The sequence below is a fragment of the Penaeus vannamei genome, chromosome 11 (genome assembly GCF_042767895.1).
Source record: "Penaeus vannamei isolate JL-2024 chromosome 11, ASM4276789v1, whole genome shotgun sequence".
Taxonomy (NCBI): Eukaryota; Metazoa; Arthropoda; class Malacostraca; order Decapoda; family Penaeidae; genus Penaeus; species Penaeus vannamei.
This window is the reverse complement of record NC_091559.1, coordinates 25,030,294-25,050,725: the sequence shown is the minus strand read 5'-3', so window position 1 is coordinate 25,050,725 and position 20,432 is coordinate 25,030,294. Positions and strand designations below refer to the sequence as shown.

The 20,432-nt window shown below is 35.9% G+C and overlaps 1 protein-coding gene across 5 annotated transcripts; it reads left to right on the top strand.

The window, feature by feature from the left end:
* The first annotated feature begins 2,011 nt into the window (after positions 1-2,011).
* On the top strand, positions 2,012-19,584 carry Hibch (3-hydroxyisobutyryl-CoA hydrolase). Of its 5 annotated transcripts, none has more exons than XM_027353262.2 (9): positions 2,012-2,068; positions 5,431-5,669; positions 7,144-7,302; positions 8,579-8,752; positions 9,030-9,181; positions 9,547-9,657; positions 9,823-9,997; positions 13,010-13,153; positions 18,112-18,159. In XM_027353262.2, exons 2-8 carry the CDS (start codon positions 5,432-5,434, stop codon positions 13,132-13,134), a joined length of 1,134 nt encoding a protein of 377 aa, XP_027209063.1. In that variant the 5' UTR covers positions 2,012-2,068; position 5,431; the 3' UTR covers positions 13,135-13,153; positions 18,112-18,159. The 5 variants fall into 5 exon arrangements, with proteins under 5 accessions (XP_027209063.1, XP_027209061.1, XP_069983225.1 ...); XM_027353261.2 differs by lacking the exon at positions 13,010-13,153 and adding an exon at positions 3,862-3,929 and having other exon boundaries at positions 2,015-2,068; positions 18,112-19,584; XM_070127125.1 differs by lacking the exons at positions 13,010-13,153; positions 18,112-18,159 and adding exons at positions 3,862-3,929; positions 10,350-11,272 and having other exon boundaries at positions 2,015-2,068.
* Positions 19,585-20,432: the final 848 nt, after the last annotated feature.

The following is a 20,432-nucleotide window of genomic DNA, read 5'->3' as shown; positions in this document are numbered from 1 at the left end:
TCACAGTATCCTTTATTTTGTCTTCATGCTTTTGAATGTCGTCAGGAGTTGAAGGGCTGTCTGTCCTTCTTATCCCGGTCTGTTCTGTCACAATTTGAAAAGGCAGTACTCATTTATGATTTCTAGTGATTTTGAAATCCATGATTCTGGTTGTGCTCTGTGATCGAAACTTTCCTAGTAACTTGTGGTACACACACACACGCATATATATATATGTATGTGTATAAACATATAATTTAACTTTATAATGATTCCTTATATATACATTTATCATATATGTATATGATATACATAAATATAAATACATATATAATTATATGTATGTATTATATATTATGATGTTTAACCTTTCACCTTTATCTTATCTTCTCTCCAAAATTATTGTCCTAGTGTTACATTCTCTTTGGATGGGTCCAGTTTGGATTTAGTGGTACACTTTACATTCGGTTATTTCATTTCAACACTGAGGCTAAACCGTGACATTTGAACAACCTGTTTATTGATTTTCTTGGGGTATTCCATTTTATTTCAAAGCTAACGTTTATCTGCTTCTATTTCTTACTTCTGATAATAAACTTATTTTGCTGGGAGATCTCTCACCCTCCAAACAAACGTTTTTTTCTTCATAGTCCTTTGTTCTTCACTTCCATTTCTTAAGTAGTTCTTTATCATCTTTTGTTTTCCACTTCCTTTTTTTAAGTAGTTCTTTTTCATATTTTGTTCTTCACTTCCTTTTTAAGTAGTTTTTTATCATCTTTTGTTCTTCACTTACTTTATTTAAGGTTCTTTATCATCTTTTGTTCTTCATCTCCTTTTTTTAGCAGTTCTTTATCATTAGAGAGAGAGAGAGCAATGGAAGATTCAGGGAGGCCGCCCCCTTAGAGAAACCCTGCAAAATAGTATTATGTGATATTCAGAAATATGTGACTGATTTAGGCTGCAATGTAAGTCAGGCTTAGTTAAAATGGTAATGTACGTACTTTTCATGTTGCTATTTTTTCTTACGTGTTTTCAAAAATATATTTTTGTCATCCACTAATTGTTTTCCCATTCCTAGTTGGACACGTGTTTAAAATGGACACGGAGACAGATCACTTCTTTGTGAAGTCCGGAAGGTAATTTTTTTCCCTCCCCGTAAGTCGCCGACTGCTGCCGACGATGACGTTGGCGTACACCCCTACCGTTCCACTGGGCGTACTCGAAGGCGTATGGGGCATCTGTCAGCTCCCCACAGATCAGAAGACGGGTTGATTCCGTCAGAGGGCCCAGGAAGCCAGAAGGCGAGGGGAAAAAAACAGAAGGCCGGCGTACCGCGAAGGCTGAGGCCCCGAGGAAGGCCTCAGGTCAACTTCCGTTTGCCTCCCCCGCCGCAAGGGCTATTGAGACGTCTCCCCGCAACCGAAGCAGTTTGGCTTTCTTGTCGTTTCTTTGTATTTCGTATAGTTGGTGGTTTGACAAGGATCGGAGAGATCGCAGATGATGTGTGGGAAAACTGGATGTACCGGTGGTGGTTCCGCCTTTCGTCGCAGTGCCGGGAGAGGTCAAATCAGCTTCAAATCAACGTTGTCTCAAAAGAACGGATCTACAAAAGTCGCTCTCAATGCTGTCAACAGGACAGTCTAGTTACTATGGTGTAACAGATTAACAACTCTGCATCACACAATAAGCTTTGGAGCGTAAAATATTCTAATTTGTTTACTATCACGAGAAATTTTTAAACCACTAGCGACAACTTTTGTGGGGCAATGATAAATAATGATAATAAAGAAGTAATGTTCATAAATAATGATGTTGACATATATATGCACACACCTTTTTGCCCCTGTAAAGCCTTGAGGTTGACATCCTTGAGCATAGCAACGCAAGTGCATTCGAGTATATTTAATTGTCTTGGTTCTAACAAATTGTTGAAGAAGTCTTTATTTTGGTATAAAAATAGTAACAAATAAATGACATAAATAGTTATGGAAACTTTTCTCCTTAATTACAACATTATTTTATTCTTATGAAATCATTTTCGAATGGGAGGAAACAGCTGATTGTGGTTCAGGATATTTTCAATAGACAAGTGCGTAGCAAATTATTTTTTTCTGTAAAGTATTCATAGACGGAATCATATGCCAAGAGAGAACTAAGAATCTAGTCACTTAAGTGAATTGGTCAGAGTAGTGAATCATTTTATGTAGATATCTTTTCATGTAGGTGGAAGGTGACCGGTTCAGAAATAAAATGATTGACGTTGAGATAAATTATTTTGTTTTTTGTTTCGGTTGATTAGGTGGTGATGATACCTTGTATAGTGGGGGAATATTGATTATAAATTTAGTATTGAATATTATTTTTTTCTTTCTTTCTTATCCTATGCTCCATATGTCCTAATGTGCCCACACAACATTACTGGTAAAGTTTCCATTTGTAAAATAATCATATTCATAATATACATTACATGAAATCGATGATTTGATAAATACCATGATACACATTTATGAGAATTTTTTTATAGGGTATCACAAGGGAGCTATACAAGGTCTATCATGCAGGATTATATTGGCCTTTGCCTTACTGCTAAAAGTGCAACGGCCACTTTGCCATGCAGGCAGAAATGGGTAAATTTAGGTGTTCAAAAAAATTTTCATTGCTCTTTCCAAATTTAGTTGTTTCATGAAAATTTTATAACTTGATAATAACTAACAATAACTGTAGCTTCAGACTTTTTCCTTTAGCAAAGGCTGGTAAATATCTTGTCTATATATATATATATATATATATATATATATATATATATATATATATATATATATATATATATATATATATATATTTATGTATATGTACATATATATATATATATATATATATATATATATATATATATATATATATATATATATATATATATATATATATATTTATGTATATGTACATATATTTATATATATATATATGTGTGTTATGCGCTCACTTAGCACCCAACGCATAAAACTTTGAGATTGAGATTGAGATTTTGGAAGTCTGAATTTGTATTGGTTTCTTATTCAATAACAAATTGCATGCAAGATCAACAATAATTCGTAGAGACTAGATATCATGAGTAGCCCACAGCGTCCATGTCACTGGTAGAACTTGAATGTTTGAGGCATTTTGGCAAGCATAGGTCGAGGAGATTGTTTTTATGGAATGGTTAAAATATAACCCTGCACATGATGGTTATTTTACATAAACATATTTTTGAAAGTGTGATGTTTAGTAGATATCTCATAGAAGAAAGGCTTGTCAATCTTTCAGCTTAATATACTTCTTATGGCATTACAAACAAATAAGATGTCAAAGCACTGTTTATTTTCTTATACTCTTACTTTAACTCAATTGATCAACAGGGTTTATCCACCTTTAGTAAGGCCAGCCAACATCCCGCACATATAATCCTGCAGGATAGATCATGGACTGGTCCCTTATATAGCAGTTAATCACCTTTTAGGTCTACAAGCTTCCCCTTACCAGAATACAAGTGATGGAAGTTTTCTTGGTTACTACTAAAGTGTGTAGTCAGTTGGCAAACACTAGGTTGTTTGTGCAACAATAATTTGTTTTGGTATTATACAGAGCTCTACCTAGTTCATTCTCTTTCATATTTTTTATTCTTCACTCTTTTATGATTTATACAACAGCTTCTAATATTCCCCATGTCTCATCTGTCTATTTTGTCATTTAGTCCATCAGGTGCATAGTATATGAATAGATCATATTTTATTTTGATGTATTGTGTTGTTTTTCCTTGGATATAAGTTAAAGTGAGTAGATTATATAAGGATGGAAGTTTGAATGATTTGTCTATTTAAATAATGTGTATTTTTCCATCAGAAAGTCCAGTTCTTTGAGCTTTAGTGGCTGTCTGTGTCTCAGGGATCAGTTTGAAGGACTTTTTTGTGGTATGTTTTTTTTCTCAAACTTTATTTAATTTATGCTGTTGAGTAAAACAGATTCTTTTTATATCTTATTTCTTCTGCAAAAGAGGAAAATCTTACCATTGTCAATCAAAATTACTATTTGCTTTAGATGTGAATGTTTTCTCTGAAGGATGCATTGACAGTGTGTGCGTGTGCGTGTGCGTGTGCGTGTGCGTGTGTGTGTGTGTGTGTATGTGTGTGTGTGTGTGTCTGTCTGTCTGTCTGTCTGTCTGTCTGTCTGTCTGTCTGTCTCTGTCTCTCTATCTGTTTATATGCACACATATACATTGATATGTGTGTGTGTGTGTGTGTGTGTCTGTCTGTCTCTGTCTGTCTCTGTCTATCTGTCTGTCTGGTGTGTGTGTGTGTGTGTGTGTGTGTGTGTGTGTGTGTGTGTGTGTGTGTGTGTGTGTGTGTGTGTGTGTGTGTGTGTGTGTGTGTGTGTGTGTGTGTGTGTGTGTGTGTGTGTGTGTGTGTGTGTGTGTGTGTGTGTGTGTGTGTGTGTGTGTGTGTGTGTGTGTGTGTGTGTGTGTGTGTATGTATGTATGTGTGTGTGTGTGTGTGTGTTTGTGTGTTTGTGTGTATAGAATATATATATAATGTTTATGTGTATGTGTATGTATAGGCTAAATGAATTGGTGCTTTTACCTAACTTTTAGTTAACTTGTATATTTTCTGTATTACTTCATGTCTTACTGGCCTGGTTAAGATATGTTTGATGATGGTCAATTTAGGCTTGGAATTTTGCATGTAGATAATATTTTCTGGTATCTTTTAACTTCTGATGGGTTTGGTTTTAGAATAAATATTATAATGTTTTAAACAGTCTCATAAATTTCTAGCTAGACAGGATGATGTTTCAAATTAATTTTTTATGTTCCTGTTTGATATGATGTGCATTTGAGAATAGGACAAATATTTTTATTTATTTTTCTTCTTTTGATTTTTTACGTCCTGTATTACTGTTCATTACCTACATGATATTTTAAAGCATAAAATGTTCATTCTTTAGATATCTGGCTTGTGCAAATCCATACTGGTAACTTTGCAAAGTACATGTGAAAGATTTTTTGGCAAGCGGTAAGTGTGTGCCTGGATGCTTATTTGAAACCGTTTGAAAAAAGTTGCACTAATGGTGTAGTGGCAAAACAACACAAACTTCTACCACTATCCTAAAATTTTACAAATTCATACCAACTAATTAGTAGCAAGGTAAAAAGCAATTTTAATGTAATGTGTCAGAATGATGCACCCATAATATAGAAGCTGCACATGTTGGGACATCAACATATATTCCGCACGCGAGGCAAAGTTACCAGGCTGGGTACAAATAGTTTTTAGAAATTCTAAAAGATTTTAGATAAGTACATAATTGTTCATATGATCTTATATTAACTTTTTTTTGTATGTAGTCCTAATTGACATTATTTGTAGCTACACATTACAAAAAGGGCAATGGAATGATATATCATCCTTCTTTCAGAATGGTACTAACAAGAATTCTGCCCTCAAGATTGAGGCCAGGACTTCGGTCTCTTCTTATCTCGAGCCGGAGAATGTCATCCAGTGCGCCTGAGGTAATACTAGAGGATGTGGGGGACAAAGGCCTGATTACACTGAACCGACCGAAGGCCCTCAATGCTCTCAACCTCAACATGGTACGACTCATCTACCCGAAGCTGAAGGAATGGGAAAATACTAAGTCCATGGTGATTATCAAAGGTAAGAGAAGCTGGTTGAAGAAAAACTCTTTCTTTGTGGCGTGTAGCTTTTTTTCTTTCTTTCTTTCTTTGTTTTCTTTGTGTGTGTGTGTGTGTGTGTGTATGTGTGTGTGTGTGTGTGTGTGTGTGTGTGTGTGTGTGTGTGTGTGTGTGTGTGTGTGTGTGTGTGTGTGTGTGTGTGTGTGTGTGTGTGTGTATGTATGTATATGTATGTATATGTATGTATGTATGTATGTATGTATGTATGTATGTATATGTGTGTGTGTGTGTGTGTGTGTGTGTGTGTGTGTGTGTGTATGTGTGTGTGTGTGTGTGTGTGTGTATGTGTGTGTGTGTGTGTGTGTGTGTGTGTGTGTGTGTGTGTGTGTGTGTGTGTGTTTTTTAAAGACAGAGACAAATAGACTAACAGATCGATAGATTGATAGACGGAGATTATGTGTAGGGAGTATGCTTATTTTGGATGTATGTTTAAGTTTCTTTTTTTCTTTTTCTGTTTGTGTAAATACTTTTCCTTAGTATTTATGTTATTATGGCTTCTTCTCTTGGTGAGTGAAGGAATAGATTTAGCCCCTATGATCCAGATGATGTGACCATCATGTCATGAAAAAATTTGGCTTAAGGACCATGTGAAGTGAACATGCCATTATGGGAAAATTTGGGTTGCCTCTTGCTCGTGGTAACCCAAAACTCATCATGAGCATTTCAGCTGAAAGCCATGGTAACAGAAATGACTTGCCATGAGTGCACACAGCTTTTGGAGGGTGACTAGACTAATTTGGCACTTGGGAAAGGCTGTTGCAGTATTTCCATTGATAAATAAGTGTGGAATGTACCATCCATGAGCCGTGACTGGAAAAGTGTCAGCTCCAGGGAGGACAATATTTCCATGCTCAGGATCTTATTCCTTGCCACTGTGACCAGCAGTGCAAGTTGTATTACAGAAAATTTAATATTATATATATATATATATATATAAAAAGACAAATAATAAAATGTTGCTTGCACTATTCTTATTATTGCACTGAGTTATAGACTACCTAAGTAGATAATGTGGAGACTGCGCAAGGAAAATAGTCTATTACCATCTGGATAAGGCAAATCAAATGACAAATATAAACATTGGAAAATGGAAAAAAAGCTAAATACAGGTATGCAGAAAATAACATTGGAAAGCGAAGACATGCAGTCGTTTCACTGCACATGAGTGATTGTGTGCGCCCAACCTACAAGCTGCACACCTGTCAGAGTGGCCACTCAAGTAAGCCAAATGACCTTATTTTGGGCCAAGTGATGGCAGAGAAGCATCTGGATCAAATGGGTTAAAGATTATTGTTTTTGTAAAATATATATCCTAAGTTACATGATTAGCATAAGCATTATAAATGGCAATAGAAAGTATACAAAATTGTATTTTATAAGTAGCATGCTTTTAAAATGTAACATTATGAATTATAGCATTAATATCATTTATACAGGGGCAGGAGAAAAAGCTTTCTGTGCTGGTGGTGATGTGCGATCCATTGTGGAGGGGAAAACAAACGGTTCTGAGATTGGCCCAGATTTCTTTCGGGAAGAATACATGCTCAACTGCCTTATTGGAACCCTTCATATTCCATACATTGCTCTTATTGATGGTAATTCACCACTACTTATTTTTCTTCATTTTCTTTTACCCTTTTTTAGGCATGCACAGGCTTAGTATTTTATTTGTTTATATATTTTTTTATGTAATATATAGGAATGCAGTATTTTTGAGGGGCTGGAGTTTATATAATTTTATTCTTTAATTTTATTGGTGATTTATTGAAGTCTGCTGGTTCTGTCAGGTAATTGTAATAATTTGGATGATGTTTACAGCTTGGGTGTCAGAATACTGTATTTTGGCATATAATTATTTTAAAACCACAGAACTTACAATATAAAGTAATTGTAATTAGTGTAGTATAATACAACTGACAAGATGCTTATCCTAGAGCTTACTGTTCAGAATAAAAGATAAATAGATAAACCACAAGGTCACATTGATCTTATCACCAAGTATCATCTTTAAATAGGTAGTATGGTGAGAATAACAAATAAGGCAGTTAGGGTTATCTGCTATTTAGAAATGATGAAGGACCATGTTATTTTGTAATTTTGTAATTAGTTTTATTAGTAGCTATGGTAAATTTTCTGATGAATTAGTCAAGAAATTATACTTTTTCTCAGTAACATAATCAGAAATGTTTTTACTCATTGATGCCAGAATAACAAATATAACTGCTGCATGCATTATGATTTTATTTTATTAATTGAGTTTATGCAAAGATAGCTCCCCAAGTACTTAGCCAATTACTAGTCTGACCTGTCTCACCTATCTATCCCTTTTGCTTAATTTTCAGAAGGATTTAAAAAAAGTTATTGCTGTTAGTATTGTTAATAGCATTATAATAATCATTATGTAAAAAAGAAAGAAGATTGATAAGAACAATAATAATGATACAAAAATCAATATCAATGGCACTAGAAAAAATCCACATTTTTTTTAGCAAAGGGAAATCATGTGAGGTGTTGTAACCCTATTGCTTCGCTCCATGGTGGCTGAGCACTTCTGGAGCCATCAGTCTTCAAAGTTCACAAAGTAAAGCTACATTAGACAGTACATGTATCCAGCAGCAATGGGTTAGACTAATTGATTTGATATATTATATGATTATTTAGAATAGTGTCTCCCAGCCATGTGAAAGTGGTGCTTTCATTTTTCAATTTTAGAAAGATTATCAGGTAAAAGTACTTCTGCTGTCTTTTGAAAGATGCATCATAGAGATCAGAGTATGTCAATGTAATGCATTGTGCTTGCACAGAATGGAAAAGCATACAAGTAAGGTACATATTCTAATTAGAATAGCTTTTATCAATAAATTCTTTCAGGTATCACAATGGGTGGTGGTGTAGGTTTGTCTGTTCATGGAGATTATCGGGTCGCCACGGAACGAACTCTTTTTGCAATGCCGGAGACTGCCATCGGGCTCTTCCCAGATGTAGGGGGTTCTCACTTCCTGCCTCGACTGGGCGGACGATTAGGGATGTATTTAGCTCTTACAGGTGTGTGAATTTTTTCTTTATATTTTGCATAGTGTACATATTTTTTTATACAAATTTTCATAATATACTTTGTTTTTTGAAAACTTCAAATGTAAGAATGGAGTTAGTTGTTTGGAAAATATATGATTTAGTGTAGTTCAGATAGATCATTGGAATGAAATTTTTACCCTAAGGGAAACAACAAGGGAGTTTTTGTGTAATTTTGTGTGTGTTTCTTTAATTTGACAGCAGACAGATTGAGGATGAAGACTTAACATTTACAATTCTTCAATTTCAGGTCACAGATTAAAAGGAAGAGACGTACTGAAAGCAGGTGTTGCCACTCATGTGTGTGATGCTGCGAGAATAGGAGAGTTGGAGGAGGCTTTGCTGAAGTTGAGCTCTCCATACCCAGAGGATATTGCACAAGTCATTGAGAGCTTCCACAAAGTATGCCAGAAATCTAGGTCTTGATTTTAAGAATTCCAATTTGAAGTATTTTTGTGAATATTGAAAATTTAAAATGTGCCTTTTTTTTTTTTCTTTTTTTTTTTCAATAGAGAGTTATTTACAATACTTGATTCATATATTTTTCTTTTCTTAAAAAAGGACAGTTATTTTAGTTGCTGTTTTTGTAGCGTGTGATAAAGCTAGAATTCAATATGCATTATCGGTTCTCTTCCTTTGTTTTTTAGATATTTTCAGTATTGGCTTTCATTAGTGTAGTTGAATGAATATGTTTTGATTGCTTATTATGAAGTTAATTGTTTATTTTGAAATAATTTCCAGTTACTACTATATATTTTATCTTACAGGAGTCTACCTTCAGTAAAGATGTGCCATTCTCACTACAGCCCATGCTTCCAAAGATCAAGGCTTGTTATTCTGCCGGCAGTGTTGAAGAGATCATTTCAAACCTTGAGAAAGTGAGTGTATTGTCCTATATAATACTTGTATAAAATCATGTGTTTGGTAATAGGAAAGTAGTTTTTTGGGGGAACAACCATTTGTTGGATGAAAAGTGAGATTTCTCAAATGACATGTTTAAAAAAAAATCTGATCTTTCAGTATTGACTATCTAATCCTGACAGGATGGATCAGAGTGGGCCCAAAAGCAACTACAGACCCTGAGCAAAATGTCCCCTACCTCGTTAAAGGTGACCTTTGAACAGATAGAACGAGGAGCGCACCTTACCCTCCAGGAGTGCCTTACCATGGAGTTGCGTATGGTATGGCGGTTCTACCATGATCATGACTTCAGTGAAGGTGAGAGTTTTGCGGAGTATATGTATATCTCTTATTCTTACTGTCCTTATGTGTGTTGTTGTCATGTCCCTCGGTTTTGTTAGAGGATAGCATTATTATTGTTATATTATGAATGTTGGTTTTGAGCGGTGGTAGTGGTAATAGTACTGATTCTGTCAATAATGATATGAATGATAATGATACTGTCAATATTATGATTGCTGATACTTTTGTCATTATCATCATGATAGTTATTATAATATATATTATTTCTGTTAATATTATTATTATTATTATTATTATTGCTGTTAGTAGTAGTTGTTGCAATGATTTTTGGGTATTCATTTTTGTAATTATTATTCTACTGGGGCAGAAGAAACAAAGCCAAAGAACCACTTGCAAGAGGAAATGCATGAAATCAACTCTGCCCCAAAACATGCAAAAGAAGACAGTTTAGGCTTATCAGAGAAACTTCAAGATACCCCATTTAAAACACCAGACCTCAATATTGACCAGTTCCATAGTGGTAAAGATTTACCCAAAGGAAAGAAAAGAAAGCGAGGCCATGGGGAAGCTGCATATGATGGGAAAATTCTCAGGAAAAGCCCAAGACCAAATTATTTTGTTGGTATCAGAGTCTCAGACTGTGAAATTCATAGAACAATTGTGAGGATTCAAGAGGCTATCATAGCATCTGATTCCAATTTATATCAGGCTCTGATTGATGTAGCATCTTCGCACATTACAGTGTTGGTTATGTACATTGATAGTGATATTGCTCTCTCCGTTGCTTCTTCAGCACTAGATACATGCTGGGATAAATTGAAAGAAGATATTGAAGAAAGCCCCATACAGATGACATTTTCAGGGATAGGGAGCTTTTCAGATAGAGTAGTTTATGCTAGATTGAGAGAGGATGAACACTACTTTAGATTACTCAAACTAGCCAAGGAAGTGCGCCAAATATTTTCTAATGCAAGTGTGTGTTTGCCTGATGAAAAACCCATGCAGCCTCATCTGACAATTGCCAAGATGTCAAAGGTTCGTCAGAAGGCAGGCAGCTTCCCAAGGAATATCAATCCTGCAGCTTACCAGCCCTTGAAGAATATTTACTTTGGATGCCAATCAGTGTCAGGGCTTCAGCTCTTGAGTATGACCAGACCAAAAGACTTGGAAAGGTACTATTATTGTGCCAACGAGATAATATTTGATGAAACTTGCAAGGAAAGAGGAGATCATTCTTATTGTTGCTTTCCTAGAAGACCTTTAGGTTATGTGTAGAAGTTGGAGTGAAAGTGGTAAGAATTTTTCCATTGGAAATGCAAAAGTCTTTGAAAAATGTCAATGATTAGTGTGTGTGTGCGTGCATCATTGTGCGTGCATCCGTGTGTGTGTGTGTGTGTGTGTGTGTGTGTGTGTGTGTGTGTGTGTGTGTGTGTGTGTGTGTGTGTGTGTGTGTGTGTGCGCGTGCGCACATTCATGTGTGCGTCCATCCATGTGTGCATACATCCATGTGTGTGTGTGTCCGTGCGAGCGTGTGTGTGTTTGATTGTGAGTGATTGTATATGTGAGATGCTGCTATCTTCATTATGGGAATTGTTCTTATTCTATTAGTATGGTATTTATTAAGATAGGTAATTGTTTTTGTTTTTCCATATATTTGTATATTTTTGTTGTTACTGTTCATTTAATATTGTTTTGCAGTCTTAATGATTATTATCAGTATTGTCCATGTATGTGTGTGTCTGTGTGTGTGCATCCGTGTGTATGTGTCCATATGTGTGTGCATCCATGTGTGCATACATCCATGTGTGTGTGTCTGTGCAAGCGTGCGTCAATGTTTGTGTGTGCGTGTGTGTTTGATTGTAAGTGATTGTACGTGTGAGATGCTGCTATCTTCCTTATGGGAGTTGTTCTTATTCTATTAGCAGGGTATTTATTATTAAAGGTAATTGTTTTTGTTTTTCCATATATTAGTATATTTATGTTGATACTGTTCATTTAATATTGTTTTGCAGTCTTGATGATTATTATCAGCATTCTTACACATCTTATTTTGTTGGAGTTTAATATTACTTTTGTTCTAATCATTATTATTTAGAATGATTTGTATTAGGGAATGTTAACCTCCTGGATCCGGTTACAATGGTTACGCAAGTAGCCAGTATCCTGGGTATGCAGCACGTAGGTCAGGCGGACACGGACATCCATGAGCCTTCCCTTTGAGAAGTTATTTTGTGAAAACTTTTTTAGCTTTATCGCCATTTTCTAATATCCATATTTGTCTTTTGATTTGCTTTATCCAGTTGGTAATTACTTATTTTCCTTGCACAGACTCCATACCATCTATCGATATAGTAAATAGCTCAGTCCAAGAAAAAAAATATATGGAACATTTGGTTATTTGTGTCATATATCTCATTTTTTGTAATTTTCAATTTTACGTAATATAACCTGTGCCGCCGGTCACACCGGCCAGGAATACGATGCACAGCATGAAAATGGCGTCCTCCCTGGAGCCTGCGCTCTTCCACTCACTGCTTACACACGTTACATTCCACATTCATATATCGATGGAAATAATGCTAAAGCCCCCTTCTAAGCACCAAATGACTTGAATCACACTCCAAGAGGTTCACGTCATCCGTATAGCTACCCAAGTTTTTCCTTGATGTGATCGCAACATCATCTGGATCCAGGGGGTTAATTTTCTTTTCTTTGATAACCTAAATTCAATCTCTTTCTTATTACTACCTCAAATTTTATTCAAGTATTTAGCAGATTTTCTTAGTTTTTAGTTTTTTGTTTTCTTTTCATTTTCATTTGAAATATTGATCCAGATATAGTACAACAGTTTTTTTCACATCTTGTAGATATGTATTTATTAGCTGTATGTGATTTGATTAATGCATTATTTTCTTTTATTTATAAATAATTTGTTAGAAGTAACGTAGTCCAGAATATGATTTCCAGCATGTCAGCAGACATAATGCCACAAGGCAGTGTTTTAACAAATCTATGAATGCCCCATAGGCGTACAGGCCTTCTTCTCTGATAGAACTCCCCAGTGGAAGCCTGCCTCTCTGTCTGAAGTGACAGCGGAGAAGGTGGACGAGTACTTGTCACCTTTGCCAGATGAGGATGAAAACTTGTTTTAAACAGGAATGAACTCTTGCTGTATGTATGTCAGCAACCTTGAGTCATATTCCCTAGGCCTGGCCTACTTGTGCATTTGGGAGTTTTCTCTTTTGTATATTTTTCTTCTGCTTTTGTTATCTGAACACTTTTTTACCCTTGAATTATTTTATCAAGTAAACCTAGGGTGAAAATTTTCGTTTATTAAAAGTAATCTGCATATATTTTGCAAAATTTCTCCCTTCCCAGGTCTTGTGTGTAAAATGGTGGTGCTTAAAATGGTTTTGTGGTTTGTGTTGGAAGAAAAATATATGTATGCTACCTATTGTGAAGTAATTGTGCAATGTTTTTGAAGGCCTTAACATATACTGCATATAAATGATGAATCCCTTATCCCTGCTTGCATTAACTGTAAGCATTTTATTGATGTACTGAGGTACTTGGGTTTATCCCCATCATTTTATTTTTATGCTTGCTTTAACTGCTTTTTGACCGTATCTAATGGGCCCGGGGGGGGGGGGTATCTTGGTGATTCTGTGAGTAAGCTTACACATTATGAGGAAGTTTGTATTCAGTGACAAGTGCCTGCAGGTCTTAAAAAGCAATTGGTATAAGTCTTAAGAAAGTCTTAAAAAGGTCTTAAATCTCATCAGCTTATACCTGCAAGAACCCTGTTTATATAGAAATTATGGAAAGCTTTATTCAGAGCATTTATAATATTAGTAACATCATCATTTTATCATTATTACTATCATTTTCATTGTTGATATATTAACCCAATGCTAATGGGAAAATGTGTTCATTGTAGCATTGTTTTCTTAAATGTTTCTGCACATAGATGGCTCTTCCAGTGCTTTGCCACTGTGTCAATTAGTAGATCTTGTGACCTCACCTTTCCTTGAAATAACAGGAAAAAGCCTTTTTTTTCACTAATGCTATCAATATTGATACTTTTATTTTTGTTATAAATATTATAATTACTGTATTGTTATTGACATTAATAACAGCAATATTGAATATTAGAAAATATTAAAAATCAAGGAAAAGGGTAAACAGGTGAGACAGGCAGTTCTCATTTTAGCTCATTGGAGACTTAATACTTGTGGAGCCATTTATATGTAAAAACAGTTACTAAATTAAACACACAGTAAGCACGGCATATGTGCACATGCCATCCTTGGCAGCATAGAGTTGATAAGCTTGACATTGAAAACATTAAGTTGTTGGTCATCCACAGCTCCTGCACATCACTGGAACTACAACACAAAAACCCTTTGCACAGAGAAACAAAACAATTATGAAATTAATTTTTTAAAAGTGCCTATCCATTCTTTGTTTTAAGTAGGCCAGGTATTTTTACATATAATTTACATTTGATGTTGTTCTGCAATAGTCTTTCAGTTCACAAACTGCACATAAAACAGTTTCTGTAAGTAGTGTATGTCAAGAAAATGATAGTAACCATAAGAATCGTGGAAGTATATATATATATATATATATATATATATATATATATATATATATATATATATATATATATATATATATTCATATTCATATTCATATTCATATTCATATTCATATTCATATTCATATTCATATATTCATATTCATATTCATATTCATATTCATATTCATATTCATATTCTCTCTCTCTCTCTCTCTCTCTCTCTCTCTCTCTCTCTCTCTCTCTCTCTCTCTCTCTCTCTCTCTCTCTCTCTCTCTCTCTCTCTCTCTCTCTCTCTCTCTCTCTCTCTCTCTCTCTCTCCTTTTAAACAGTGGAGAAGAATGTGATGGTGTTTGTGAGAACAGATTGAAACCAAATTTCTATCTTTTCTCAGTACAACCTGGTCAGGTGATAATAAACATTCAACTATAATCCAGTAATTACTGTATATATCATATCTAGGAGAATATATAATTGCCATGTATGTAATAAGTTTTGCTTTTTTTTCTCTCTCTTTCTTTTTTTTCCATGATACCATTTCCATACCATCCCAATACCATGCTCGTTGTTGTCGTTGGGGGGGGGGGGGGGCTTAGGAGACAGAAACTGAGGCCCAATGTAGGGTATCACCACTACCTTTGGCCTCAGCCCTAACCTCAACTAATTTTGTTTGGTTTTTTCTACTCCTCCTTTCCTCTTCTGTATCTTCTTCATCCCCTTGTTCTGTCCCATTCCTAAGATGTGAGAGCTGTGCTGAAAGGATGAAAGGCTGGCTTTGTGTCAGTCATGAATGGGGTCCGGGAGCCATGGCCATGTTATTCCCTTGGTTAATTGCCTAGCCCTTACCCCTTATGGGGACCCTGAGAGGTAGACCATTTCTTTTCCCCATTTTATTCAGGCCCACTATAGCCAATAATGAAGAATCTTTATCCTTATTAGGGGCATCAAGGCTTGCCGCTTCATGAACTAACCTATTTGAATTCGATTTTGAGTTTTTTTCAACTCATGCCCCTCCTTTGACCTTGGCTCCAACTATTGATTCTAATACCCTCTCCTCAACGTTAACTGACAACTCTATCCATTCTGAACCACCCACTCAGCTTATTACTCAATCTCCAGAATGCACCCCTTTCTCTCTCCCAACATTCTCCTTTCCATCTCCTACTGCACTGTCTTCTTCAAAGTCTACCCCGTCTTCCCTTATTACTACTCTTCACCTTATTGTCTTCTCCCCCACAGAACTATATACCACACCACCCCACACCGACCTCTTCATCAGCTAGCCTATCTGAATATAATTTTGATGGTTTCCGACCCTTGCCCCTCCTTTGACCATGGTCCCGACCACTGATACTAATACCCCTTCTTTGACGCTTACTGACAACTCCATCCCTACCAGAACATTCTCCCAGGTTATTACTCAGTCTCCAGAAAGTACCCCTTCCTCTCTCCCAATAGTCTCCTCTTCATCTCCTATTGCACAGTTCTCATCAATGTGTACCCCCTCTTCCCTTATTATTACTCTTCATCCTTATTATCCTCCCCCCACAGAACTACTCCACTCCACACCACCATGTCTTCCTCTAGCCCTCATCCTTTTACTGCCTCTGCCTCACCTTTTGAGTACTCTTTTTGGCCTAGCCAAGTGGGATCAATTCTTTGTGATTCCCCCCACAGCCCACAGCCCCTACTCTGAGAATGCTCTTCTCTTTCAGCAGTGCCTCCAAAAACAAGTAGGCGAAGTTACCTATCGCAATCGCTCCGATTGTTCATGCCTTGTCATCGTTATATATGAATTCCAAGCTTGTGCACTATTATCCTGACTGATCTTCCTGGCAAACCCATTCCTGCTGCACCTCATTCCTCCCTTGATACTTGTACTGGAACTGTTTTCATCCCCCTGAATGCTTGTCCTATCTACAACAAGAACTGGACAAACTATGAAAATGATCTACTTACCTGCCTTGCTGATTATGATGCAGTGGCAGTACAGTGCTACACTATTTCTCCCAGAGGTCAGCATAAGTCCCATGTCAGTATTGCCAAGATTAGCTTTGGTAGACATGACCTCCCCCATGAAGTTTATAGTGGTGGATTGTCCTGCCATGTCCGACCATATTGACCCCTTCCAAGTCAATGCCAGAAATGTTGGCATTTTGGCCACCTAGCCAAACACTGTTGCTCCGCAGCCTACTGCCCTCTATGTGCACAACCTGGCCTTGACTGTTCCCTGCTCAGTCACGTACATATGCCAACTGTGGAGACTTTCATAATGTATTTTATAGGAACTGCCCTGCCTTTAAGTTTGAATGTGAGGTAGCAGGCCTCAAATTCAAACTAGGCTTCACTCTACATGAGGCCTGACAGGAAGCACAATGACAACACCCTCCCAACATACCCCATCCTCTAATCGCTCCCACCTGAATACTCACATGCGAATCCCTTCTGTCACAACAGGCTCCTTTTCCAGACCCTACCACTCCAGACATTCTTCCTGATATTTCACCACTTTCCCCAGTTCCCTTTTCTCATCCCCCAGGTTCTTCTCCTCCTACTTCTCCAACAGCTACCATTGTTTTCCTTGAACAATGTCCTTATTCCTTCACCAGTCACAGATACACTGCAATTCAGTCAATTGCTCTTCCCCCTTAACCCCTTCCTATTTTACTGATCTCTGCCCTACTTCATTTACTTCCCTTTTTTTCCCTTTTCACTACCATACTATCCTATAATGCTCTCTGATTTTTGACATCTAATACTGCCCCCCTCCCCGGATTTTCTCATACTTTTCCAACAACCATCTCAGTTTTCCTTGAACATTGTTCCTATTCCTTCTCCAGTGACAGATGCGCTGCAGTTCACTCAATCACCCTACCCCCTTAACCCTCCCCTTTCTACTAATCTCTACTCTACTTTACTTGCTCCCCTCCTTTCCCTTTTCACCATACTATCATAGCATTCTCTATCTTTGACATCTAATACATTGTGTCCAAATCTTTAACTCCTCTTTATCCTTTTCAACACAATACTTTATCATAGTGCTATATGACCTTTGGTGTCTAGCACATTTATTTATTTAGAAATTAAACATTAAACAGACTTCTTCTATAAGTCCTAAAATACTATTTGACATCACATATTGAGCTGTATCTATTATTTATGCAACTATACACACAATTGTCTATGTAATTCCATACACATACATATCCTAAGAAATAAAAGAGTTGCATTAAATTTCACATGGAAGGGTCAGCCCAAACATGGATTTTGCAGTTACTCTTTCATAATATAACATGAATTAAGGCAAGTGATCAGCTTTAATTATACACAATAACAATAAACAGTGTTGGAACTGAAGAGGCAAGTATTGATATATAAATTGCAAGAGGATTAGAATAAAGTAAGCTGTAAGCTACTTGCCAATTCAATAAGTGTAACCTCCTGCTTGTAAGTGATCCACATGGAAAGACTAGTGTTATGTGTAGATCAGCTACGATAAAAATATAAATGTTCATTCAGCAAATATTACATGTCATTCTGACTCTCCTTCTAGGTGTAAGAGCACTGCTGATTGACAAAGACCAGAATCCCAAGTGGAAACCAGCCACCTTGGAGGATGTTCCAACCACCGAGACAATCAACCGATACTTCGCTCCCCTTCCACCTGAAAACGAACTTGTTTTTTAAAGGTTGTTTAGTATTTTAATGATCAGATGTCAGTGGGTTGTAGATATTCTTCAAGCTTTGGAAATAAGTAATGGCAGTGAAAAAGCAGTTACAGTGGTAATATATTTTTTTAACAGCAGTGAGAGGTTTGAAATCATACCTGTACAGTGATTTTATTGCAGTAGCATATTTCATCGTTCTTTCATGGTGTTATTTGTAAGAGGATTGTTATTTACATTGTTTTAAAATGGGTGGCATTTAAAGAAATTTCCATTAAGAATTTACTTTGTGCTTAAATATCCTTTTTAACAAAAAATGCAGGTTGTCAGGTATGTGTGTACAGTGGATGAAGGATGAATGAACAGCCAAAATTATCCTGAAAAAAAAAGTGTCCAAATTATTCATATTCTAGATGTTCATTAAACCATCATTGTATCTTTTTGCACATTAAGATATTAACTTTACTTTTGAAAATTCTTTATTGGAAATAGAGAAACTGTTTGTTGGGATATTAGGATAATCTTTCATTATTAATATTATTATTGTTGTTGATATTATTATTATCATCATTATCATTAAGAACTGCTTGAATTAATATGAAATGTGATCAAAAGTAAAGAACTGTATACGTGTTGCAAATCCATGATTTAGAATAAAAAATGAGAAAAGATGATCATAAATTATGGTTGTGTGGTGATTGGTACCTTCTTCTCTTCTCTTCTCTTCTCTTCTTCTTCTTCTTCTTCTTCTTCTTCTTCTTCTTCTTCTTCTTCTTCTTCTTCTTCTTCTTCTTCTTCTTCTTCTTCTTCTTCTTCTTCTTCTTCTTCTTCTTCTTCTTCTTCTTGTTCTTCTTCTTCTTCTTCTTCTTCTTCTTCTTCTTCTTCTTCTTCTTCTTCTTCTTCTTCTTCCTCCTCCTCCTCCTCCTCCTCCTCCTCCTCCTCCTCCTCCTTAAACAGGAGCAGCTAACAGTGATACTGTAGGGTCACATGTATGTACAAATGTTTTCTCAGTTTTTAGTTAATATTTGTAGGATTTACTTGTATTGAAAATCTTCCTGTAGATTACCATGATTTTGTCAGTATTTTGTAATTATTCAGCGGTACGTAATTTACTGTTATTTGGTTCTTCACAAATTGGAAAAATAGGTGGAAAGAAAAAAGCAGACTGCAGATTTAATCAACTTTGAATTGTTATTACATAGTTTAGCCAGTAAAATTGTCATTTGTCTGTAGTCATTACTAAATAATATTGAGATTTCTGTATCAGAATGTGTTCATTTATGTACATCTGTCACAACTTGTATATGGCAGCCAAAAAAAAAGAAAAAGAAATTACCTAGAGAAATAAAAGATGAAACAAGTGCTTGGATTCATTTCTGCATCTGTGGCTTCAAATTATGAAAAGGTTTTCATGTCTTAAGTATTCTTAGCGCATTCTAACCAACTGTAATTACAGCATTAACAGAAAAGACAAACAGGAGATCCCAAAGATTTACTGATTTTAAGTCTGCCAGAATCTTGAAAATCTTAAGTATATGGGCATTAGCAGTGTTGCTTTAACCCTTTTTCTTGGGACAACTGTATTTCTATCTGTATTTATTTAATTCACAGGGAACTTGTTATAGAATCCATTATTTTTAGCAATTAATTTGGAAATGTAGATTTTAGAAACAATTATAAAAATGCCCCCAGCATGAGGCTATAAAAAATGTAAACTATGTCTAACATTATCGTTGGGACAGCCCTTTAAAATGGACACTTGGTGTATTTTTTCATGTCCTGAACACCTCTCTTACTGTGAGCTTGTTTTCATAACTTATCAGGGGCAATGGAAGGTGTATTCATAGTCCATGCTCTTTGATCTCCATTTTCATGCGTTTACGTGATGCTCTATCTTCCTATGCTCCCTTATTTATTTATTTTATTGTTTGTTTTATGACTGTCTCATCCTCCTTTATCCTCTTTAGATGACTAGTCTCGTACAGTCTTCCTTGCCTTCTCATCTGTATTACATTTACTTTACTTATTAATTTTCCCCAGTGATACTCCACTTATCCGTACTCTAGACCTGCTTTTTAATACCCTCCTTTGAAAAGTTTATGGAAGTTGCCTTTAGTTTAGTTTCACTGCTATAACTTAAATTTTTTTATGATGCTTAGTTCTCTGCCACTGATCAAAATTTCTGATTTGCAGTGATTTACTTTTATTC